Consider the following 23,755-nt stretch of genomic DNA (forward strand, 5'->3'; position numbering starts at 1 on the left):
CCGCTCTTTCTAGCAGCTGCAATAAGAAACCGTAGTGTCTGGTGGCAAGAACGAGGAAGATGATCTAGCTGAGGTCCTGTCCACAATAAGAGTGTGAAACAAACCTTTGTAACTGTACTTCACCACTTTATCTTAATGGAAGCAGACCTCCAAAACAGAAAGCCGAGGGATTATTTTAGTATTTCCTGAACAGTTCAGCCTTCAAGAATATATCTCTTTTAACTGCAAAAAAAGGAATCAGTTTATAAAATCAGCAATACCAATACATATTTTTTGGTATAACTTACTGACAGAGATGACAAGTCTGACCAAAATTTGAAGTGAAGCAAATCAAATTAGAATGGTTTATATGGCAGGAAGTAAAATGATAAAATACTCAATCTGACTAGAGATACAACCCTTTAAAAATACAGAACGCTTGACTCTCTATTAGCCTCTGTCAAGCTAAACACGTAGCCAGTGATTTAATACCCCTATACACATAACTGACCCTTCTTAAATCACTGCAAGTATTTTCACATTTCAGAAATTAGGCCATCTATTGCAAGTAGATAAAAGGCCAGGCTTTACATTTAAGTCATCACTACCCAAGCAAGTGAGCTTACATGAATGTTTTATACCTATTACTATTCTGCTTCATGTTTTAGGACAGCAATATGGCTGGACACTTTGAGACTAAAATAATTTATTTTCCTGAAAAGACAGAGTAGGTCCTTATGTAGGGAAATGTCAAGAAGAGTTGATTCTTGTAGTCCAAATTAGCCTTGGTTGATCCTGCACAGTGTTCTCCACCGGTCTTTTAACATGACACTAGTTCGGTTGTTGAAGTCACCATGGACCAAAATTTTAGCCCAGTTACCCACTCCAAACTCCCTTACTCCAGATTTTAGTGCCAAGTCTTCTTTGTAAGTCCATCGCTAGGGGAAGAACAGAGAAAAAGATCAGCTATATGAACAGACAAAGGTATTCATGTAAGAACTAAGCTTATAGCAAATATAAAAGCAAGATTTTGTATAGCGCTCCAGTTATTACAGAGCACAGATGTCGGAGGGTCAGTAGGGTCATTCTGATTTCTTTTGAGCACCATAACTTGACACTAAGTACAACAACGAAGGTTACCAAGTCAAGTGTTACAACACAGTAGCAGACATCTGAAACAAGAATCACATGGTTCAACGTTCACCAGGAGGAAAAGAAGAGAAAAAAAGACATTGAGCAAAGTTTTGTTTCAGTCAACATGCTTTACAAAATTGTACTTTATTAGCTGATTGAGTGAAGACAAACCTTGATTGATCCTAGCATGCATCACAAAAGAGAAAGCATTTTGTGACTTTAATCTAGGGCCTTAGAATAAAGACCCCATTTACCAACAACAACGGAATTTCAGTGTACTTAAAAAAAACAAATCCCAATATTTAAAATGCTGATAGAAGCAAAATGTACATATTGCATTTGAAAGTAAGATCAGCCATATGCTGAGGTAACGGCTATGCATTTGTTTTTGGCCGTCTCTTGAGTCCACTACTTAAGTCTCACTGTCATGACCTACAAGCTTTTTAATCTTTAGGGGATGACATTTCTCTCATAAAAGGAGACAAAATTACTTGCAGTTATACATCTGTAAGCAATCCCTTCCAATGAAGTTCTCCAGTATACCAGTTATTCCTTAGTTGCCTCTTGATAAAAACATCTCAATTCAAAAAATTTTAAAACTGCACACAGTGAAAGAAAACTGAATTTTTAAAAAATCAAACACTTGATTTTTAAAAGCTTACCTAAATCAAATACTTGATTTTGAAAAGCTTACCTTTACAGTAAAGTATGAGGAGAACTGAATATTAACTTTCTTTTATTGTAGCTTTAAAGAAACATGCATATATATAAGAAAAGTTTGCAGATCCTATATATCCTATTATGTCTGTTTTTAATCGCTGCATTTTTAATATATGTGTATTACATAGTCATGCTTTCACTCTGGAATAGCAATTGGCAACTTTAATATGAAATTATTATAAAACAACTTATTCTCCTAGAACCTGGTCCTCCGCAAATGTCTTAAAATCTTTGCTTGCTTAATACACAACGAATCATACTGACGTATGATCAGCGTACCTCCTTAGGCGAACTGAATTGCATATCATGTAAAATACAGGACAGGATCCCTGGTTGAAACAACTGTGTAGGAAAGCTGTTTCTAAAAAGTAAGTATCATTTTCTATTTTAAACTGCAGTTTGATAGCATGTTCTTTCTAAATTTATTCCCCAGAATCTGAAATTACTTAACTTACAGAAAAAATGTAAACTTAAAAATGTTAATGAGATTGAGATGTACAAAGAATTGTATTGTGTAGCTGTTCCATTTAATTTATCTGTGTTCGCTTCTGCTTCTCGCACTGGAGATGTCCTGCTGCTCCTGATGGACCACAGTAAGTTATGAGAGGAGACAAATGGTCAGTTTTCACTGGCCTCATGCTGGCATTTCTGTGAGCACCAGCAGATTCCATATTAAAAAACATTAGTTACTGGACTTTTACAAAATCTGCACGTGTTTACGTGCATGTCATGAGCAAATGACTGCTGAAAATGCAACCAATAAGCTGTTATTTCTGCATTTAACCATTGCCTGTGCTTTACTTATTCCGGAGTGTCTCTGAAATAGCAAAAAAGTCAGCACTTTTGTTCCTAAGAACACTATGAAATGTACATAGGCAAGTGATGAAAGGCATTGCAATTACTTACTTGTGTTCAGTGTGTGAAAGCAAAATAGTTACTGTCTCATAGGCCTTGGCAGGCCTCAGTAGTTAAGAAGCATTTGCACCTAATGGTCTTGCTTGTCAGAACGATTTAATTGACATAGCAGTGAACTATTTGTAAAAGGATGTACTGTCTAGAGCCTCCTTGTCTGATGAATTTCGTTCACTGTTGTTATGTACCATATGCTGCTTATCTGACATGGTTTTGGTGATAAATGGCTTGTAAAAGTTACAGGAACTCTGTAGCTGCCCCAGCCAGGCAGAGTTCACATCAGCAGAGGCTGTCACTGCTGCTCCCTGTCCTCTCCTGGAGCCACAGCAAGAAAACTGCGTCTGCTCTGACCTCATCTAAATTGCAGTTCAGGTTATTCCTACGACAGCATCTGGTGCTGTGAATGGGATTCACATGTCCTGCTTTGCTGGAGAGGACTGCGGGCTACTCCCTGGTGCTGCTTGGAAAGGTACAGGACATTTTGAAATCCCTGCTAGGGCTTCAGTTGAGGGTCATCTGTAGGTTCCCATGGTGCGCAGAGACTGCTGAATCCCAGCTTTTAATACAGGTCAGTCCAGCTCCCCACTGCTGGCTAAAAGAGGGAAAGGGAATTGTAATTCTGGTCTGGTCAAGGTAAGTTTGGCAAAAGTACTTCTGGTATCTGGTAAAATTTAGGAGAGGTTGCTCAGGAAAGTCTGGCTTGATTTCAGGTATTACCATGGTATGACCATGGAATGAACAAGCTGCGTTCCGGACAGGGCTGAAGCCACATGCAGCCGCCCCTGCAGGGACTGGCGTTAACTCGGCTGCAAGGGTGAGGGGGACTGCCCATTATCCCCTCCCCTTCCCTATCTCCAGCTCCAGTACGAGCTTCCTCAGGACATGGTGTTAACAGTTCTAACTATCAGACCAGGAATAGCCCTTCTGTGTCTTGTAATTTTTCCTTTGAGTGTGTAGTTATCGTCAGGCTGGAGGGTCAGCATGGCAGCAGTGACTGCGAGCTGACACACAGGCAGCACAGGCCCCCTCTGCCTTTCCTTCTTTTCCTTGAATGAGTGAAATTTCCACCTTTTGCCTGAAAAGGAGACTTCTTGCAAGTGTACACTGGAGTATGACCGGAACATAGAGTGCCCATGGGATGAACGTGTGAGTGCTTGTGTTTAGCACACCCAGCTGCACCAGCCAGCAAGTAAAGGACCCGTGAAGCAGGTGCGAGGGCTGGGATGCAGGCAGGGGCACCGGGCAGGCAGAGGGGCTGGGTCCACACTTGGGCATCTGCACACATTCCTATAGTTCCTATAACTTTTACAAGCCATTTTTCACCACAACTGTGTCAGATAAGCAGCATATGGTATATAACAGCAGCAAATGAAATTCATCAGACAAGGAGGCTCTAGACAGTACATCCTTTTACAAATTGTAAAGGTCAGCCATAGCCTGATTCTCTCAGGTTCCCTCCTGCTTTATCGCCAACACCATTTATCCATTTGGTAGTGGGAAGTAATCTGCTACTTACAGGAGGAGGTCTTGTATATACTTTGGTAAACCTCTGTTTTTATCCACTAACCCACAAATTCTAAGCCTTCAGCTTCAGCTATTTACACCTCCTATTGCTCTTCCAATGTTCTATTAACATTTTTTTTTTCCCAATCCAGTTTTTCCAATTAACCTGAGGGTTTATTGGTGCAGGTCACCTTTGGGAGCCCCCATAAGGCTCTACAGGTTTGGTTATAAATTTATCATTGTAGGTGCACTAGCAAAGGATTGGTCCCCATCACGTAAGGATTATATACATTTAATGTCAGGAATACTCACAACTCAACCAGATCCTGCTGGCTACAAAACTGTTAAGGGATGTTAGAAATGGCCACCTCCTTCACCAGCCCCAGCCCCAGCCCAGGACCCTCGTGTTATGGCTGACCTTTACAACTGGAACTTTCAAAATGGTGAAGATTTGGCTAGAAAGGGAAATGCAGTTGCAAAGGAATAGCCTCAACTTATAGAAATTTAAACTTGATAATGCCAGCTAGTATAACTGAGTAGCACAGAGGAAATCTGTGAATTACAGGGGAACAAACATCACTTAACTCTGCAAATAGTGTGCCCAGTGGAAATGTAAGTTTCATGGCTGCTGTCATTAGACAAACGCATACGATGCTGCTTGTGCACAAGGGTGGCTGTGCAGGACAATCCAGAAACAGCCAGTATGACTGTCAGTGGCACAAGAGGTCCATGCATCCAAGATGGTCAGATAAATCTCTCATCCATGGAGTTGTTTTTTTTTTTTTTTTTTTTTTTTTTTTTTTTAAACTTCCTTCTCTCCTAATGACCTGGAACCCTTCCAGGGATCCTTAAAATATTCCGCCCTGAAAAGCAACAACAATTCAGGCACCACCTATTACCAGGTGGCAATTCTGAGTGTCATTCTGCATGGTTCCCCCCTTCCCTGGAATTTAAGCTGCTAAAAGTGGCAGCAACGCTCAGAGGTGAAAGGCAGGGGGGCTGTTTCCAGAGGAGGAGGAACTTGGGTAACATTCAGCTTGATCAAAATTGTATTCTGGTTATTCTGCAACAAGCAAAAATTTGGCATCAACACAATATGAAAGCTGAGGTACACAAAGATCAAGCTTCACGTGTGGAAGCTGGACTTATTCCAGCTTAATGCAACTATCAGCGCCTCTTCAGGAAATGATGATCACTGATAAACTTCACTAAGTAGTGAAAGAACTAAGAGTGGTAGTAGTTCAGTTGTGTTTCTAAACAGTTAGAAACCTAAAACTTCTCTAAAATAGCCTACTCTTTATCAAAAATACTTCCTTTTTCCAATACTTCCTGTTCCACAGATCTTTTGCAACATTAGCAGTGAATAGTGGTTGTGTGGGTTTTTTTTTTTTTTTTACTATAGTTAAGAGGTCAGCAATTCCATTGGAACCATCTAGTTCATCTCATTTCAGAGCATACCAGAAAACTTTCCTAAATAAAATCTTTATTCAAGTAACACAGTTATGCTTGACCTACAGAACCAGACAATCCAAATACTTCCAGCAAGAGACACAATCACAACCCATGTTACTTGTTGTAATGATTAATTACATTTGCTGTTAAAAGGGTTGGCTTTTGCTTGTTTTGCTTTTAAATTGCTTATGTTGAGCTTTTTAAAAAAATAAATGTCTTCAGTTGAACATATAAACGAGGAGCCTGCATTACAGGTAAACCAGAGTCTGACTCAATTCCTTTTCACCGAGGAACCGTATACAGTAACTTGTGTCCCCCGTCCCCCAACAAACTGCCTGTTCCCCCTGGGATGGCAGTTAGGTAGACTCTAGCATCGCACTGCTACAAGCTACCAAGGCTGGTTGAGAGACTGGACATAATGCAGCACTATGCTTGAGCTAACACAATCACAGCGCCTCGTACAGAGCAACGTGACATTTGGCTTGCTCAGAATGCTGGCAGAGCAAGCTTGAGTTTGCCAGACAGACTGTGTAGACATACCCTCACGTATCTAAATATCTTCTTATTCCGTAGAGTCAGTTCTGCTCTAGTAACCTGTCTTCCTTTGATTGTGTGTTCTGGGACTCTGCTCTGATTTTTTTTCCTCTAGTTTAAGTATATGGACTTTTTTTTTTTCATACAAGTCTGACTAAATTCTGAAAACCCAAATTTTCAGACACATTCTTTAATTTAAGCAAACCGTCAGTCAGATTTTAGACAACTCACAGGACTTGCCATACACATACTGGATGAGGTTGAGCACAAACAGTTCCCTAAATTCTGTGACACTTACATGCCCTAATTTAGGAATGAGAAAATAAAGTACCCTTCCTTTCAATAGCACTGCAGATTGTTGTATGCAGCTAACTGAAAACACAGCAATGAAAGGCTGAAAATGGGCACTGAACCATTGCAATGAAATGCCATTTACAAAACAAGCGCAAACAATGCCAACATTGAAAGAGGGACTACATGGAAAAGGAAGTTCTAGAAGTCAACAGCTCTGACATTCACTGCATTCTTTCATGCATGCAGACAATTTTATATCCCAGATTATTAAGCAGAGGAGCAGATTTATTGTTTAAAAGGCCAATATCATTACTTTTTATACAATATTTGTGAGAGGTCTCACTGGCAGTGAGTACAGCATAAATATCACACAGACAGCAAATGCCTACTTTTCTAAGTGTTTAAAGAAACATAGCCATGAATCTTAATTTCTTTCGAGTTTTTATAAAGTTTTCAATGAGTCCTTTGCTACTATCAGATGTAGTTTTCTATAAATTTAGTCTTCACATTTCAATTAAGGTTGAACTATAGTAACAGACATTTTTTTTTTTTATTTTCTAGCAAGATGTGTGCACAAGTCCTAGGCCTGGATACAGTGCTTGTAGCTGACTCCATAACAGATTACCTCAACGTAAAAATAGGTGAATATAAAGCTGTCATTAGCTGTGTGTCAGCTGTGGTCCAATTAGTTTAAATCTTGAGGTTGAAAAGAAGATTGATGGAAGTGTGCATGCTATCTAAGTTGGAATAAAGTAATTTATTGTGTTTTTGAAGACAACAAGCAAATCCATTAAGTGCTGATATTTTTTTTTAGGGCACTGGTTGTATTTGCAGGTTTTAAGGAGGCTTTCAGTGATTTAACTAATCCTGAGATTTATGAGAAAGTGAAAAACTGTTTATATGTAGCAGGGGGCTTAACCTCCAAGGACAGATGAGCTCTCACTAGGACCTCAACCAGTGTCAGGACAGCATGTGACTAAAGATTTAACCAGTACTTCAACTTCGGTAAAAATGCTTAAATAACTAGGAATAAGTACAACTCTCCTCAAGGATAGTCTGAAACAGCATAAGCAAGTTTGCCCTTCCCTGTTATATAAAAAATGAAATTCAAAATGAACACCAGAAAACTGAAACAGCTCACACCAAAATGGATGTATGTTGATAACTTGCACTGTTATGTAAACAGAAAGATTCCATATTGCTTCCCAAGATATTCTCAAGAGGAATTCAACAATGGGAATACCTTTATTTAATATTAATTTCATTCATAAGTGTTTAACAGTTTGTCATGATATCTGAAGAAAATTGGCTATGTGCAAAAATCAGTTTGTAACAGTTCACTCCAACATCAAATCAACTTCAAATTGCCTTCTATTAAGGCATATACTTCTGTACTTCCTACCAATAGGGAAGTCTAGCGTTAGTGAACATAGTAGAATTATTTTGAAGTAATTCAATGAAGTAGGTTTAGCCATGAAGAGAATGCAAATGACTATTTGAAATGCAGCAATATAAAGAGATCCTATTTGTTTATAAATAAACTAGAATAGTTTCCCGAGTAAATATATGTTTTCATATATTTATGAACAAAGTATTGAATTACAAAATTGCTAAACCTTGTCATGGTTTAAGCCCAGCTGGCAACTATGCATGACACCGCCCCTTGCTCACTTCCCTCACGGCAGGATGGGGGAAAGAATCAGAAGAGTACAAGTGAGAAAACTCGTGGTTTGAGATAAAGACAGTTTAATAGGCAGAGCAAAAGCTGTGTGCACAAGCAAAGCAGAACAAGGGATTCATTCACTGCTTCCCATCGGCAGGCAGGTGTTCAGCCATCTCCAGGAAAGCAGGGCTCCATCATGCGTAACAGTTATTTGGGAAGACAAACGCCGTAACTCTGAATGTCGTCCCCACCCCACCCCCACTTTCTTTTTTTTCACCCCGCTTTATATACAGAGCATGATGTCATATGGTATGGAATATCGTTTTGATCAGTTGGAGTCAGCCCTCCCAGCTGTGTCCCCTCCCAACTTCTTGTGCACCCCCAGCCTGCTCACTGGTGGGGTGGTGTGAGGAGCCAATAAGGCCTTGACTCTGTGAAAGCACTGCTCAGCAATAACTAAAACATCCCTGCGTTTTCTATACTGTTGTCAGCACAAATCCAAAACATAGCCCCATACTAGCTACTGTGAAGAAGATTAACTCTATCCCAGCCAAAACCAGCACAATCTTTAACTTTCTAAGTAGGAAAACAAAAAGTCTTTGGTGTTTGCCCAAAACCTCTTATAGGCAAGTGACATTCTGAATTCTTTAATGCAAACACTGGAAAGAATTTTTTTTCCCCTACATGTTTTAAAAAGACTCAGACTCAGCTTTAGTAACAGCATATTTCAATAAATTAAAGGCTCATAAGCACTAGCAACAATATTTGAGACTGCACAAAAAGGGTCCTTTTCTTCTTAGAAAACAGGAATTAGAACTTAAAAACCAGCTTCAGGAACTGTAGCACAGCTTGAGTAATGTGGAGTATCTTAAAACCAGGCATTTTGGAGACAGAGTCAAAAGAAGTTGGGGAAAAAAATTCTATGCAGTGCAGGTTAATTTTATCTCCATTTAGAATAGAGAATAGGTACAAACCTGTCTTCTTCGGCCACAAGCCAAAGCATCTCCACGTTTTTCCACATTTTGCAAGCTGTTCAGACCTAGAAGACAGTTAATATACACCCAGACCAATGAGAAGTCAACATTAAGGCAGCAGTTTTGCATTCTATCACTTACATGAGACAAGAACGTATACTATTTTGATATGCTTTGACAGAGTGGGAAAATTTCAGTGTCTGTTTGTATATAAATATACTTTTGTATATTTACGCATGTGACTCTCACCTTAGTCCGAGGACTCAAAAAATAGTTTGTTCAAAAGAGTCACTATATCTTCTATGGAATAGAGCTCACAGAAGAATTATATTTTAAACAATTAGGTAAAAATTAGTACATAATAATGAAACACGGTTATTTCATTTTAGTAAAAACATTTTTACTACACATACTGCTCTAATTTTACGCAGAGAGAATGGAAACTAACCAGCAATCAGAGCTATGATAGTTCCGTCATTTCCACGGAACACGTGTCAGGTTCTAACTATTGCAAGCAACCACGGCATTTTAAGATTTTGTCCTTCCAAGTACAACATGGCCACATGCAGAAGCTGTAATGTCATCTCTTTGTGTTAAGAGGGTGCTAATGGTTTTCAGAACTTACTTACAAATATTATATAATCCATGTCATCAGTTTTTAAGAATTAATACCAGGAAGATACAAGAACATCCTAACTTCCTGCATGTTACACTACAATTTGTTTTTCCAATCAGTCAGCCTCTCTAGTTCCTTCCTCTCAAAGTTATCTAGATCAGAAGTCAGAAAGAGACAAGTTTCAGTACTCCTCTGGCAGCTTTCTTTTTCACAGAGTATCATAAATCCCAGTAAAGCAAACAAAAACCCAAGCGACCCAGAAAATAGTGAATGATTTTGCAAAATGAGTTGCCAGAGAACCTTAAGCCATTTCATAGCTTCCTAAATGTGGCAGCCACAAAATCTGTATTTGTGCAGAAACCACACGTGACAACTGGGAGAGATTTTTTCCACAACAGTCATTTTTATATTAATCCAGTCGCGCTGGATAGCAGTTATCAACCACCAACACATTTATCATGGGAGGAGGATGAAAGTGTTTGACATTACTATTTTGAAAGTGTAAAAATAAGCTAATACTCACTCTGAAGAACACTGCTCACTCTGCGTTTCCGTCCTGAACGAGGCCTGCAAGAAACACAGAACTGAAGTAAAAATACACAGAATTTCATGAAATGTCTATGACCAAGAACAACAACAAAAATATTTTACCTTACTGTGGGGTTTTCGATGTCTCCAGGCAACTGATCTGTAATACTCTGTTGCTCTTTCATTAATCTTTAAAAAAAAAAGAAAAAGCCAAAAAAAGATTTCCTATGCAGTAACTTGCCATTTATGTGATTCAATATTATTTAAATGAAGAAAAACCCAAGATTTCTCTACAGAAAGTGGCATACAAACATTAACTGCTTCAGTCCATTACCCCTTTTAACCTTGCCTCCCTATAGCTGGAAGAGAAATATACAAGAAATTACATATTTAAGTCGAAGACGTGAAAAGTTTTGCACATCTATTTCTTCATACCTTCTTCAAAATCTATGATTGTTTCCATAGGTTTTTTGATCAAGTCTTTTATCATACCTCTCAAATGTAATTGTGTCAGGAGCTATCCTTCCAACAAAAACAGGCTTATGACATGCATTCCTCTATACTCGATCTGCATCAGTTAATTCCTTAACTAGGCGATGCCAAGTATTCCAAGTATAAAACTGCAGAAATACAAGCTATATACCAACTAAAGACTACAATTTATTCTTCATGAAAAACAATTGGTGATAAACCTAGAATATTAGTATTTTTCAAAATAAAGTCAAAGGAGGGGGGAAGGAACTGAGCGTCAAGTTCCCCCAGCACTTCTTAGAAAAGCGTATAATTGTTTTGAGGGTTCACACTACCAGAATCATGAAACAACCTATTTCCCATCACATGAGTATCACTAAGTAAGAAAATCTTGCAGATTTCTTGCAGAGTCTTCCTTTCCTTATCCTCTTTCTTCTCCAGACACCCTATAGCCTGAAATTAGGAGGGCAGGACTAAAAGAAGCTCAATCAAGCATAAAGGAAAAAAAAATAAAATTTGAAGTATTTCTATGTTTTTATTGTTATCTAAGACTGACAGCTGTTTAAACTGAAAAATGTGCATCTTCAACAAGTACTTAAACTTAATGCCAAGCTGTTTGATGTAAATGCCAAAATTAACAACCATAGAAAACCCAAAACTTAAAAATAGAGAATGTGCTTGTAGTTTACTTTCCATTGGACAGCAGTTTGGAATTTAACATCTGTCCTCCTACCTACTCTTAGTTCTACAAGTTTCAAGTTACTGTCCAAGCATGTCCCTCAGCAGTATAATGCTTAATACAAACCTTTGTTTTGTTTTCAAATTCCATTTGTGGTTTTCAGTGACATTCACAGTTTTGTTTTGCAGTGCTGTTGCTCCCAGTCCTTTAGACTCTACTTGTTTTGTGGCTGCCTGTGGGAAATGGAATTGATACTTTAAAATTAAAGCCAGCACCAAGATAGTACTTTACACTAAGATTAGTATGCGTACTGTCTATTAGGACTAACAGTCCTCATTTCACAGACCCTTTAGAGGTATTACCATTAAAATAAGTAGTTTCAAAACAACTGTAGCGTGTTTAGTTGAAATCCATCAAGATGTTTATCAGCTAATAATGCAGAGAAATTTTAGTCATAGCTGCAAGTGATATTTATATGGCCACACAGAAATACAGTGAATACTTGCATAATAAGTGAACGTATAGATGCGTGAAATACATTGCAGAGATTAACTAAGATTGCAAATACTATCAAAGTACTCCAAAGTCTGTTTTTTATAACTAGATTAGAAACTGAAAACTGAGAGGCCTCACAAGTTCATCTAGTTCTCTAGCACATGGCAGGATCAAGCATGCCTATAACACTTTCAGAAGACACATGTCTAATCAGACTTCAGGCTTGTAAAGTAACCTTTCCTGCATTAGCAAAAGAATTTTGTAACATCCTGCCTAAACTTTTAGCCACAAACTAAGATTATTTCTCCTCTATTCCCAAGAGGAAGAAGGAATAGTTCATTACTCTTTATAGAATGTCCAGAGGATTGCAAGATTTGTACTTTTCCCTAGGTTCCTCCCACTTACTTGCTATAATAAGTAACACCTTAAAAAAAAATAATAATCACTTAGTCCATATGAGGTCATTCTTGCCACCATGCTATCAACTTTGTTCTATAGCATCTTAAGGTATATTTACTGCCCAAACCCTAAAAAAAAATAAATCCTGGTTGCGCACCATTGTTACTAAGCAGAGCCATCCATCTTTCATCCAACACTGTCTATACATCCCTAAAGGTGATCTGCTTTGCATCACTCAAATATCAAAATGATTCAAAAGTTGCCAAGATTCACTACAGGCCCAATGTTAATTCCTTTTCCTCTTTCAGGGCTTTCTTTTGCCTCCTGTTAATTTTTTGTCATCCAATTTTCAGTCTTCTTGAAATCTTAACTGTCCTTCACAGTAGTTTGCAGAATCTTTCAACATTTATAAGAGTCAGAAAACACAAAACCAGTCTCTACTTCACTCATTCATCTGGGAAAATATTGGAAGGTATTCTGGTGACAGAATACTTCCAATCACAGAAGAAAACATTTCTCTGTCAAAATTTTCATAGCTACCCAAACTACCACATCTTTCAGCTGTAAATTTTCCAAATACCGTCTCTTTTACAGTGGTTGATAGTAGCAAAACACATGTGAAAGTGAGGACATGTTTCCATACAGATAAATGGGTAGAAAGGATTTAGTTTTAAAAAGTTTAAATCCGCTGTATTTTATTTTAGAAGTTATCAGTAGTTTTCAAATTGTACTTGTCCCTAAAAATAATTATTTTAAAAAGAGAAATGAAAGTTATAAAGAAAAATTACGACATATTCAGATCAATACATTCTTTGTATGGGTCCTTTTTCCTTGTAATGCATTATCTGCAGACTGTTCTTAGGGCAGCTAACATATAAGAGTTTCTTGAAGCGCAAGAACTTCATCAACGGTAGGAGCTGCAATCTTTTAGATTCCAAGCTTGACAATAACCTAGAAAAAGCAGCCTACAAAACAGTCTAGCAATGCAGACCACCTTATAGTGGATGAAAAGCTAGACATGAAACAGCAATGTGTGCTTGCAACCCAGAAGGCCAACCATACCGTGGGCTGCATCAAAAGCAGCATGGCTAGCAGGTAGAGGTGATTCTGCCCCTCTACTCCGCTCTTGTGAGACCACACCTGGAGCACTGCATCCAGCGCTGGAGCCCCCAGCATAAGAAGGACATGGACCTGTTGGAGCGAGTCCAGAGGAGGGCCATGAAGATGATCAGAGGGCTGGAGCACTTATGCTATGAAGACAGGCTGAGAGATTTGGGGTTGTTCAGCCTGGAGAAGGCTCTGGGGAGACCTTATAGAAGCCTTCCAGTACATAAAGAGAGCCTACAGGAAGATGGGGATGGACTCTTTAGGAGGGAGTATTGTGATAGGATGGGGGAATAATGGTTTTAAACTGAAAGAGGGTAGATTTAGATTAGATACGAGGAAGAAATTCTCTGCTGTGAGGGTGGTGAGACACTGGCACAGGTTGCCCAGAGAGGCGGTAGCTGCCCCATCCCTGGAAGTGTTCAAGGCCAGGTTGGATGTGGCTCTGAGCAACTTGATCTAGTTGAAGATGTTCACTGCAGGGGGGTTCGACTAGATAACCTTTAAAGATCCCTTCCAACCCAAACTATTGTATGATTATACTTTACCAGAAGAGAAGAGAGATTAACAGTTAAAGCTAGGCTTTTTTTATTGAGAATGCAGGGTACACTGCTGGGAAACAGTGACATGTATTGCACAGCAGAAGTGGGAACTCTTCACAAAGTTGTTTTCTCCATGTCCCAGTGTAACTCAGTGCAGAGTAAAGATTTCAGAAGTAAGATTTGCAACATTAGTGCAGACAGTAGGACAGAAGTGCAGGCAGTTGGGGGTGGCTGCAGAGAGGGCCTAGGTACGCCAATATGGAGTTCTGGGCCTTCTCTGAAACCTCCATCTCTTCTTAGAGATTCAGATAAACAGCCTTGAAAAATAAACTTGAAAACTGACAGTCGAGTGAAACCATTAAAAGGTATTCCTTGTATTGTACTTTGAAAGTTCTCTAGTCTCTCATTCTGGTAAGAAAATGAAAGCCCCAGAGGAACTTCAGGTTTGTTTATTTATAATTTGCTTCTTATTACCTTTAGATTTTTGTGCTTTTGTAATTGAGTAGTTCAATATTCTTTGATAGGAAGTAAACATAGGAGAAATTCTTTACAATCCTCCTGAAGATGAACTGCAGGAGGAATGTTGTTCTTGCCAATTTTAAATCACTTTTGAGCGAGGTGGTTTGTAAGGAGCTTTTTTATTTGCAGGAAAACAGCAATAATGGTTTTCTATCTCCTAACTCCCCTGACATTCCTAGAGCTTATAGCCAAATTAACAGGTCTTGATCTTTTAGTATGAGAAGTCATATAGACTTAAACTAAATAAACATTGAATATATAGTTACATTATCTTTTAAGGAGTCTCAGATCAGAACTGCTTCTCTTAAACATACACTAATGATGGACCTCGTTCTAATTATGCCTTTTTCCTAACTATTTTTCTAATCAAAACAGTTGTGGAAAAGACATTGACAAAAGATATTTTAGAGGAGTCTTAATTCTTACTTTCTCCTAAACATATACTCAACCTTTTTTTAATTAATAAAATAATCCAAAGGAAGATAAAGCTTCCTTTTCATCTAATACAATAACTGAATATTGTCTAAACAACTCTCTTGAAAGTATAAATCTATTTAATCTTACCAGGTATCTCTTTTGAAATAAGTTTTGTAAATAGTTTTGACATACCTGTATTAAGAAGTTAGTTTCATTTTCTTTCATGAAAAGTTCAACGTAAGACTTGATTTTACTTATCAAAAGATTGTAACTGAAGGTTTGGAGAAGGGGAACATATGGATCCTTGCTTTTAATTACAGTTGCCAGCTTCACCCTTAAAGGCTAAGAAAAGCACAGCTTTATACAACACAAAAATATAACCTGCAGTAAACTTGGCATTTATGCTAAAAAGGACATACACAAAGCTGAACATGATGATTATACAGTTTTCTGAATATGCCTATACAGCTTAATGCTACACTTTGAAAGGGTTCTAAAGTTAACTAGGCATAATACCAGGAGTTTACTTTATGTGCTCAGTAAATGGTTAAATGTACCTTCTAGAGATCCTCATTTTCATTCCCTTTATGAACAATGCTGAAAGCAAGGTTGTCAATGGAGCACAAACACCCAGAAAAGGCCACTCATTATTGGGTTCTCTTTTCTCATTTGCTGCCTCAAAAAGACTGAATTGAAAGGGTTGAATTGAATTTACAGTGTTCAGGAAAAGGACTATTTGGTACAGTAGCATTACGGACACATCAATACTGATAATTCCAACTTCACATTTTGTCTATCAGCCATTCTGAATCTTACAGAGCCAATATAGCCAAGAATTAACTTCTGTGTACAAGATGTGCTCTTATTTATGAATTTGAATACTATTACCGCAGCCTACACTTTCCAAACATCTGAGTCCTCTGAAGGAAGAGTGTATCTGAAGAATAAGTTATACACATGCCGCTATTTACATAGAACATGTGTCCTAATATACCAGAGGAAGATAGAGGCAGCATTTTTGCATTTTTTTCTTTTTCCTTGCAGTCCTTCTTTTGCTCTTTTCTCCATCCTGGCAAATTCAGGTGTGTGCGCTTTCTATTATTTTAAAGAGATATGCACTTGAACTGGCACCTTTCTGAATGATGTAGTCAACATCAAACCAGGAGGTGGCCAGACCCACATATGTTATCTTTTCCAGATAGAGGCATAATAATATCCACTCTGTACTACAGATGCTAATGAGCTTTCCTTCCCTGTGATGCTTCCATATGTAGAACACTAATCAGAGATGACAAATAGAGTGCACTGCAATGTTTCAGAAAAAGAGAGCAGACTGATTATTAGCGAGTTAGTAGTCTCTACCAGCATGTTTATACTGTCTTTACTCTGAGAAAACAGCAGTATCAAATTCCCAGAATCTGTAGTGACACCTCACTCCTCATATGAAGTGGGGAAGTCCCACTGATGCTGCCCACAGTAAAGAACAACCGCTGCTAGAAGAATTTCACTCCCTCAAATCACCCGTTATTTCTGTCAATCCCATAGCTACAAGTTTCCTTTTTATCTACAAGTGCCACAGGTGTGTAAGTAACTGCATAGGCACCAATTAGGACAAAGCTATGCAGGTAGCGCTTGCTAGCTTTGGAAACCCATCACCCTCTTCTCCTCTGAAAAGAGGAGAGCTTAACGCAAGTTAAGCAAGCTACTACCTTATCTGTTTCCGAGTCTGTAAACAGCCTTTCAAGAACTTCAGCAGCCTCCTTGAAATATCCATTTTCCATATGGACCGCTATAATCTACAACAAATATAATTACAAGATATGCTGAAATACATTTCACATGAGATTTAGAAATAAACAAGAGAAGTCACACTTTTCCAAAATCCAAAGGATTATATATGTAAGGATTACCAACAATTTTCTAGTTGTAACAGCTAGTTCTGAAGTAATATTAAGCCTCATGTATAAAGGGCTAAAACACCTCCATCAGGCATGTAAAAGGACCCTAACTGATGAAAATGTCCCATATTTACCTACTAAGTATTGCTTTCATCTTTCTCTGAAAGACTTTCACAGTCCCAGTAGCTATTGATATGCTTTTACGTGTTTCTCTTTGAAATAAAAAGTTTTCTAATACAAGGAATTATTTTAAGCAAAAAAAAGATATTCATAATATACTTTAAAGCTCAAGATACTAGTATTTTGAAATTGATCTCTCAATTGATATCTCATTTTTTTCAGATTGGCCGCTTTTGAAACAATTTTGAACTGGGGCAAACAAGAACCAATCTAGATAGGAAAAGATCCCCTGTATAGATCTATTTACTCTGTACTTGAAAATACAACAAACTTAAAAAATTCAGTTCAGCCTGCTAATAGGCCCAGCCTTTTGTAAAAGGAATGCTGTTTTAGCAGAATTAATAGGTAGCATCCTGAAGCATTCTGAATAAGTCACGCAGACCTGAATTTGAATCAAGCGACGAATATCTTCATGAAGCTTTTCCAGTTTAATTTCTTCCCTTTCAAGTAAAGTCCAGAAGGAAAGAGCAGATTCCAAAGGTGAAATTCTTTCATCATTTTCAAAACAGCATTCTTAGGGGGGAAAAAAAAAAGAAAAAAGGGTATTAAAAAAATTAATAAAGCCAAATATATTACATTATTTATACACAATACAGTAATATGAACTATACATAATTTCAATTCATTTTTCCTCAAATAATTTTTAGTCTCTCTCTTCATTTGTGTTTAAGAGACCTGACGTAACTGCCTTCTTTTCAGAGAGACTGGTTCTTCCTACTCTACCTAATAGCATTACTGTTGCATTTTTAAGGGATATTAAGGGAACAATAATTAGCAGACATATAAAATGCCACTTGCAATAGTGCTGTTTAGCATCATTGGGCTGGCATTAATAATACTCTTACATTAAGCTTGGCATCAGATATCAAAGCATTTGGTATTAACACTGTTAATTTTGTAATATAACCACTATCCTAAGTGTTTCTTTCCTGAGTCTATCTCTATATTTCTATGTCTTAACTTTTTGTTATATTTGAAGGGGTTAAACTGAGAGGGAAATTCAAACAGATTAAAACAGGAGTTTCACTGAAAAAGCAGAAGCAGCCTCCCGTATCATTATATCACTGTGCCAGCACCAAGGTTTGTGCAGACTCACAGCAAGCAGGATCTGTGACCAGTTCTGGCAGAAATCTATCCCAGACAAATAACCACCTCCTCAACACTCTAGAAACAGTTTCCTAGTCTGGTCATTGCACATCTGCACAAGTGAGTGTCCCAACATAACAGATGCAGTAGGTGCAGGCAGGTGCACGACTCCTTTTTTCCCTCGTGGCACTGCCTGCTTAGCTCAGGATGTTCATTGAGCTGCCACCTCACTTATTCCTTCATTTTATATGACATCATAGCAGAATCGCTCTCAATATCTTCTTATTCCATACAGTAAGTATTTTTCAGACAGAAGGTAAACAATTAAGAAACACTGAAAAAAATTTGATATTCACTACAGTAAAAGACAAACACAAAAATTTTAAATAGTATTATATGTATATATTCACATTAAAAAAAAATTAGCCCTTCTGTGTTTCTATAATTACTGTTTAAATCAATTAATATGACGCTTCATATTATTTTAATACGAAAACCAAAGTGTTTAACTCAAAGAGCTGGCATCTGAAACAGCCTACTCTGTTTTAAGGCTCAGTACAGCTTAAATATTTTAATAATTGGAAAAGAATTACAAAAGCTACCATGTAATATATTAGCTTTCCATGTATACTGTGCAACTACATCTGATGCGATACCTATCCAGCACATGCAATCTTCCTCACCACACAGGTCATTCTCTACGCTGATAGATAAACACATGTTGAAGTCATCTTACCAAGTGTTACATACAATAATATAGTTTTAAAGCATTATTAGAAAAGTCTCAGAATTCGCATATGAAGAACTATTTTAAATATTAGAATTTGATTCTCAAGTTGAACGAAAACAAGAAGAGTGTTATTACCTGATAAGCAACATATGAAATTTCATTTTATAAAAACAAGCCTTTGTTGAACTGCTAGGCTAGAATATGCTTTTTTCTTCCATGCTTATGCTGGCAAGAGTGCTTTTTGAAGTCCTTAAATTCCAATGAGTTTTATCAAGCAGTGAAAACTTGCAGCAAATAAGTCGTCCAGAAACTTGAAAATGGAAGAAAAATTAGCTTGGCTAAACCAGTAAGTTGTGAATGCAGCCAAATAGCAGACATGGTAGTGAATAAGAGGCCTAAGGACCTGTTGCCAGCTGAAAGTCTTACAGCTTTCTGTAAGAAATAAGGGCAGTCATCCTTTTCATCCATATTCTTATTCCTACTGTTCTGTCCTACTTTAACCTCTAGAGTTACATGTGCATAAAGAAACACACATTCTGTGCTTTAAACTTGCAAATATTGCTCACTGAGAGCCAGTCAATCTTTTCCAGTATGTTTCTTTTGCTGATGCGGCTCTGGCAAGAAAATACCTGTAATTTAAGAAGCATATAGTCATTCAAACTCAAAGCAGCTAAATCACTCAGCACGGAATAACACTGGTCCTGCATACAGCTCAGTAACTTGTGAAATATAGACAGTCCAAAATGTAGCGTTCAGTAATTTTTATTTTTTATATACATGTACAGTAAAGGCTATGTGAAAGTCTACCTAATATACCTCTGTGCAAGTCCATGCAAATCTATAATCTATCTAAACAACAAGTGGGAAAAAAAAAAAAGAATCAGAGCATTTACCGAGGTTTTTTCCTTTTTCAATTCTTATCAAAAGCTGACAGAGATACACTGTTTTCTTCTGATGTGTAGGTATTTTGGAGAGGCCATTAATAAGAGCTGGAAAAGAAGAGAAAAGTTAAGTCAGTCTTGCTCCAGTACTGCCACAGTGTGGCTAGAAATATACTAGATACTGTTACCAGACTTAAATAAAAATTTCTAATTCATTAGGAAATTGATGAAGCACACTTAGTTAGTAGTATTCTATGTTAAAATAACTTAAATAATCTTTAAGAATTTGACTAGAAAAACCTCTCCCTCTTGCAGTTCACAACAGTAACCTAGAAGCGGGAAGAAGCATCACACGCTTATATTCATCAAATTAGAAGACCACAGTATCTTACACAAATAAATGAAGTTTTGTTTTGCTCAATAGCTTACTACGAAAGACAACTGTTTGCTCCAGAGAACATTTCTGTGGAATGCCCACAAAACATCAGCCACATGCAGACTGGTAAGACGTGTTGCCATAGCAACTGACAGACCAAAAGCTGTTAAAAGCTACAAGGAAAGCTTAGTCAGAAACGTAAATCTGCAAGGGAAATCCTCGCAAGGTTGGAAGGTCACAAGGATTATTATATATTTTAGAATGGGAGCTATCATAAGTTTATTTCCATCATGCTGGTTACTGTGAACTTCATGTATTAATGTGCTGGATATAGTAATTCATCTTCACAGCATAATACGGAAACATTCAAAGTGAAAAGTGAAGAATGTGTCAAGTGACTTATCTAAGCTGCAGACTTAACACCCTAATTCAGGAAGTGTTCATGTACACATTTTGGTATCGCCCTAGCAAAAGCCAGGATTCTAGAGCATGGGACCCCCGAGTTTTGCAAGGACACAACTACAGCACATAACGCATTGATCTACTTGGAAGTACTGAGTCTGTTGGCTTATTAGCATATGATCCGTCTCCTATGGATGGATAAGATGAAATTACAAAGTAATTAAATAGTCCTGAATGCTAACATCAAGCAGGATATTGTCATTTGGACTTGTAAGAACACATTTTAACTCCTTCAGTGAGGACAGGTTATACAAGAGCTTTTAATTTGTATAGTGAAAATAGGAAGTAGAAAAAGAACATTGCTTAGAACAGCAGTAAAGTGCCACTCATAATTGAAAATTCATGCATCTTCCATAGTAGGCAACGGATTTCAATGATGGAGATAAGCACCATCATCATGCCCTGAAGATGGAGCCAGAGCTTGGAAATTTTGAGATTAGGCAGAAAGAACACTGTAGCTGAACAATTCAAAAAAGGGGTCATCTTGACAAGTTGCTTGAGATTTTTCAGCTTTCTCTATTCTTTCAAGGCGCACCTACAACAGTGCTTTAATTCAGAGCAGAGATTTATTTTTAAAGCAAACTTCCTGTGCTTGGTTTGTACAATGGACTAGTTTTGAGTACACAAATTGAATTCCTTTAGAGCTAATCCAAAGAAAAAGAAACCCTGAAGCCTTTACTGTGTGGACACCAAGTCCTTAGCAGCAATTACTCACAAGTAACGCAGACAAACAGAAAGAGACTTAGCCTTAGTGATCTTTTCTAGGCTGTTCTCCCTCCTCATCTCCAAGGCAGTTTCTCTATTAATTTGTTTATTAATAGAGCCTTCAATCATAAATTGCCTTCCTCCCTATAGCCACTCAAATGTATCTTGTCTTAGCCTTTCATTAGAAATTCTACAAATCTAGTTCCTTGCCATGTAGATACCTATACAAGCTAGTTTGGGTATATAGACCATAATATCCCATCAAGGCAAGATAAGGTAGGCAAGACATGTAACCTTGCCATGCTGTCTTTCAATGCTTAATCCCAAGTATCCTAGTTATTTCTACTAGGCAGTGTACTGAGTTATACAAAAATATTACTTATCTTCTTATAAAATAACTTGTCTTGTTCCCTTATCCTTCCTACCTTTCTGCACTTGCTTCAGTTAAACTGACCTTCTTGTTGACAGCCAATCGTTATTTCAGTAAAGTCTCACTTTGACATATGCAAGAGTAATAGTTCTATATTTCTATGAAAAAAAAAATAATACACCCACTTTTCTAATGCAATTCTATGACTGTGCTTAGCTTTTCCCATTGACTTTTACACTTCTGACTTTGTAACTTTATAGCACGAATATGCCCAACTCTTTCCTCTGTTGCTGAGCAGAGCAGGAACAAATTCCAAATTTGCTATTAGTTCCCAGTTCCATGTGAAATTCCATGTGACCCTGCATTCCGTACCATTTAATTAACTGTTTTTACTAATACAGTCCTCAAAACTCTTCGTGTTCTTCTCAGGAATATTCGAACCTGCTTCTATGTTGACAGCGTCTCTGCTTCCCACTTATGTCTTCGTGAAGCTTCAGTACAATTCTCCCACTGAGCCATAGTCACAAGGCCAAAACACAAAGAAGCACTGTAAATAATTTAATCTAGCAGCCCCCCCCATTCAGTGTACTTTATCTTCAGATTTCTTACCTCTTACAGTTTCTCCTATCAATCACGTTACTAATCATTCTGCATGCTAGTGTATTCCGTTCTTTGCAAAAGTTTAAACAAGGCATACTATTGCATTTACTTCAGTCAAGAACACACACAAAATCCCTGAAAGCTCTAACCTGGTATCTTCAAGAAAATTATTTCCAACAAAAAAAATCATCATAAATGCATCAAATTTATCTGAGACCTAGACATTTTCTTCCATTTGTTAACTACCCTCACTCTTAAGTATTTCTCATTTTAAATACATGTTTTTCCAGTCAGCAGACCTTATTCCACCTTTGTCTGCTAGACTACAGTTCCTTGAAATACTTCTAGTCTTCTACCATAACCCTGAATATAAACTCAAGGAACTCTGTTTATTTAAGCAATTCTATTCTGGTTTTTAACATGCTTGCATCTCTTCACTAAATCCTCTTCCAACTTTTCAGTACCTTTGAACTCTCAGCATCTGAGGCCTCAGCTTCAGTAACTGTTGATGGTGTACAGGCAATCATGTTATACATTCAAGCTTTATAGAATCAAAATTACCACCAATGCTTGTTTTCAAATAATCACCTAAAAGTCCTCACCCCTGTCGTGGTTTGGGCCAGGCTAGCCACCAAAACGAATGACAGATGCTCTCTTTTACTTCTCCCCTTCAGAGGAGGGAGATGCTCTCAAATTCCACAACATAGGTCGTTTGCATGGTATTTCATCAGGGTCTTGGTCCTTCGAGCCAGAAATAAACCAGTGACCTAAGAATCTATAGTTTCCTAATCCCTCAGTAACCAGTTTTCTTGGAACAGTTCAGTTTGCTTCCCTCCCTGGTCTCATTCAGCCAAAACATGAAAACTCCCCAAAACTGTGACTATCCTACTTCAGCAGAGCTGCCATTGCACACTAAACTCAAACACAAGTAGATTAAACAAGAAAACAAAAATGCAGCCTGCACCGTTTTATTATCACCATGTGCAGATGTTGCTAATACCATTAAATGGCCTCAACAGGCTACCCTGTATTCTAGGAATCTTCTGAAGTCCTCAAAAGAGCTGAAAACCGTCTCAACGCCTGCGACGACGACCATCAGAAAGCTACACACATGTATAAAAATTCACACGGAACAAGAAGTGCGTGCAGAAGCACCGTTAGCGCTTTAGCACGCTCTTAAGTGTACTAAAGAAAGCTGCCCCTCACGCTTTGCAGGGACAGGCTGCCTTCAGAGCTGTCCGAGAGCCGCAAGTGCCGGCCCCCTCAGAAGCCGCCGGCCCCCGCCCCTCACCGTGCGCTACGTCCCTCCACCGCCGGAACTCCGCCGCGCCCCCCTCCCCGAAGTGCCAGCACAGGCAGCAGCAGGCGAACTCCAGCATCCAGTCCGCAGCCACGGCTTCCACCTCAGCCAGCGGGGGCGAAGAGACGCGGCCGCCCCCATCCGCCTCTCCCGGAGAGCTCCCGGCCTCCCCGGCCATCTTCAACCCGCGCGCCTAACGGCTGCCGGCCGCCCTCCACCAACGGCCGGGCTC

At 38.3% G+C, this 23,755-nt stretch overlaps 1 protein-coding gene across 2 annotated transcripts; it reads right to left on the reverse strand.

Annotated features, from left to right (window-relative positions):
* Positions 1-328: 328 nt before the first annotated feature.
* Positions 329-23,740, reverse strand: TERF1 (telomeric repeat binding factor 1). 2 transcript variants are annotated; one of them, XM_054190277.1, is made up of 10 exons: positions 23,515-23,740; positions 19,723-19,818; positions 17,396-17,526; positions 16,645-16,731; positions 15,128-15,277; positions 11,586-11,692; positions 10,433-10,498; positions 10,305-10,348; positions 9,166-9,230; positions 329-917 (listed from the first exon to the last, which is right to left on the reverse strand). In XM_054190277.1, exons 1-10 carry the CDS (start codon positions 23,699-23,701, stop codon positions 759-761), a joined length of 1,092 nt encoding a protein of 363 aa, XP_054046252.1. In that variant the 5' UTR covers positions 23,702-23,740; the 3' UTR covers positions 329-758. The 2 variants fall into 2 exon arrangements, with proteins under 2 accessions (XP_054046252.1, XP_054046253.1); XM_054190278.1 differs by lacking the exon at positions 15,128-15,277.
* Between the last annotated feature and the right edge of the window lie 15 nt (positions 23,741-23,755).

This window comes from Rissa tridactyla, chromosome 2 (genome assembly GCF_028500815.1).
Source record: "Rissa tridactyla isolate bRisTri1 chromosome 2, bRisTri1.patW.cur.20221130, whole genome shotgun sequence".
NCBI lineage: Eukaryota > Metazoa > Chordata > Aves > Charadriiformes > Laridae > Rissa > Rissa tridactyla.

What these genes read in the sequence shown, in the direction of transcription:
- TERF1 (XM_054190277.1), bottom strand. Translation starts at nt 23,701, where the DNA reads ATGGCCGGGGAGGCCGGGAGCTCTCCGGGAGAGGCGGATGGGGGCGGC. An exon ending in GTGGAGGGACGTAGCGCACG is followed by an intron (nt 19,819 to 23,514) that starts GTGAGGGGCGGG and finishes CTTCTTTTCCAG; the next exon opens with CTCTTATTAATGGCCTCTCC. An exon ending in AGTGAGCAGTGTTCTTCAGA is followed by an intron (nt 9,231 to 10,304) that starts GTGAGTATTAGC and finishes ACTGTCTTCTAG; the next exon opens with GTCTGAACAGCTTGCAAAAT.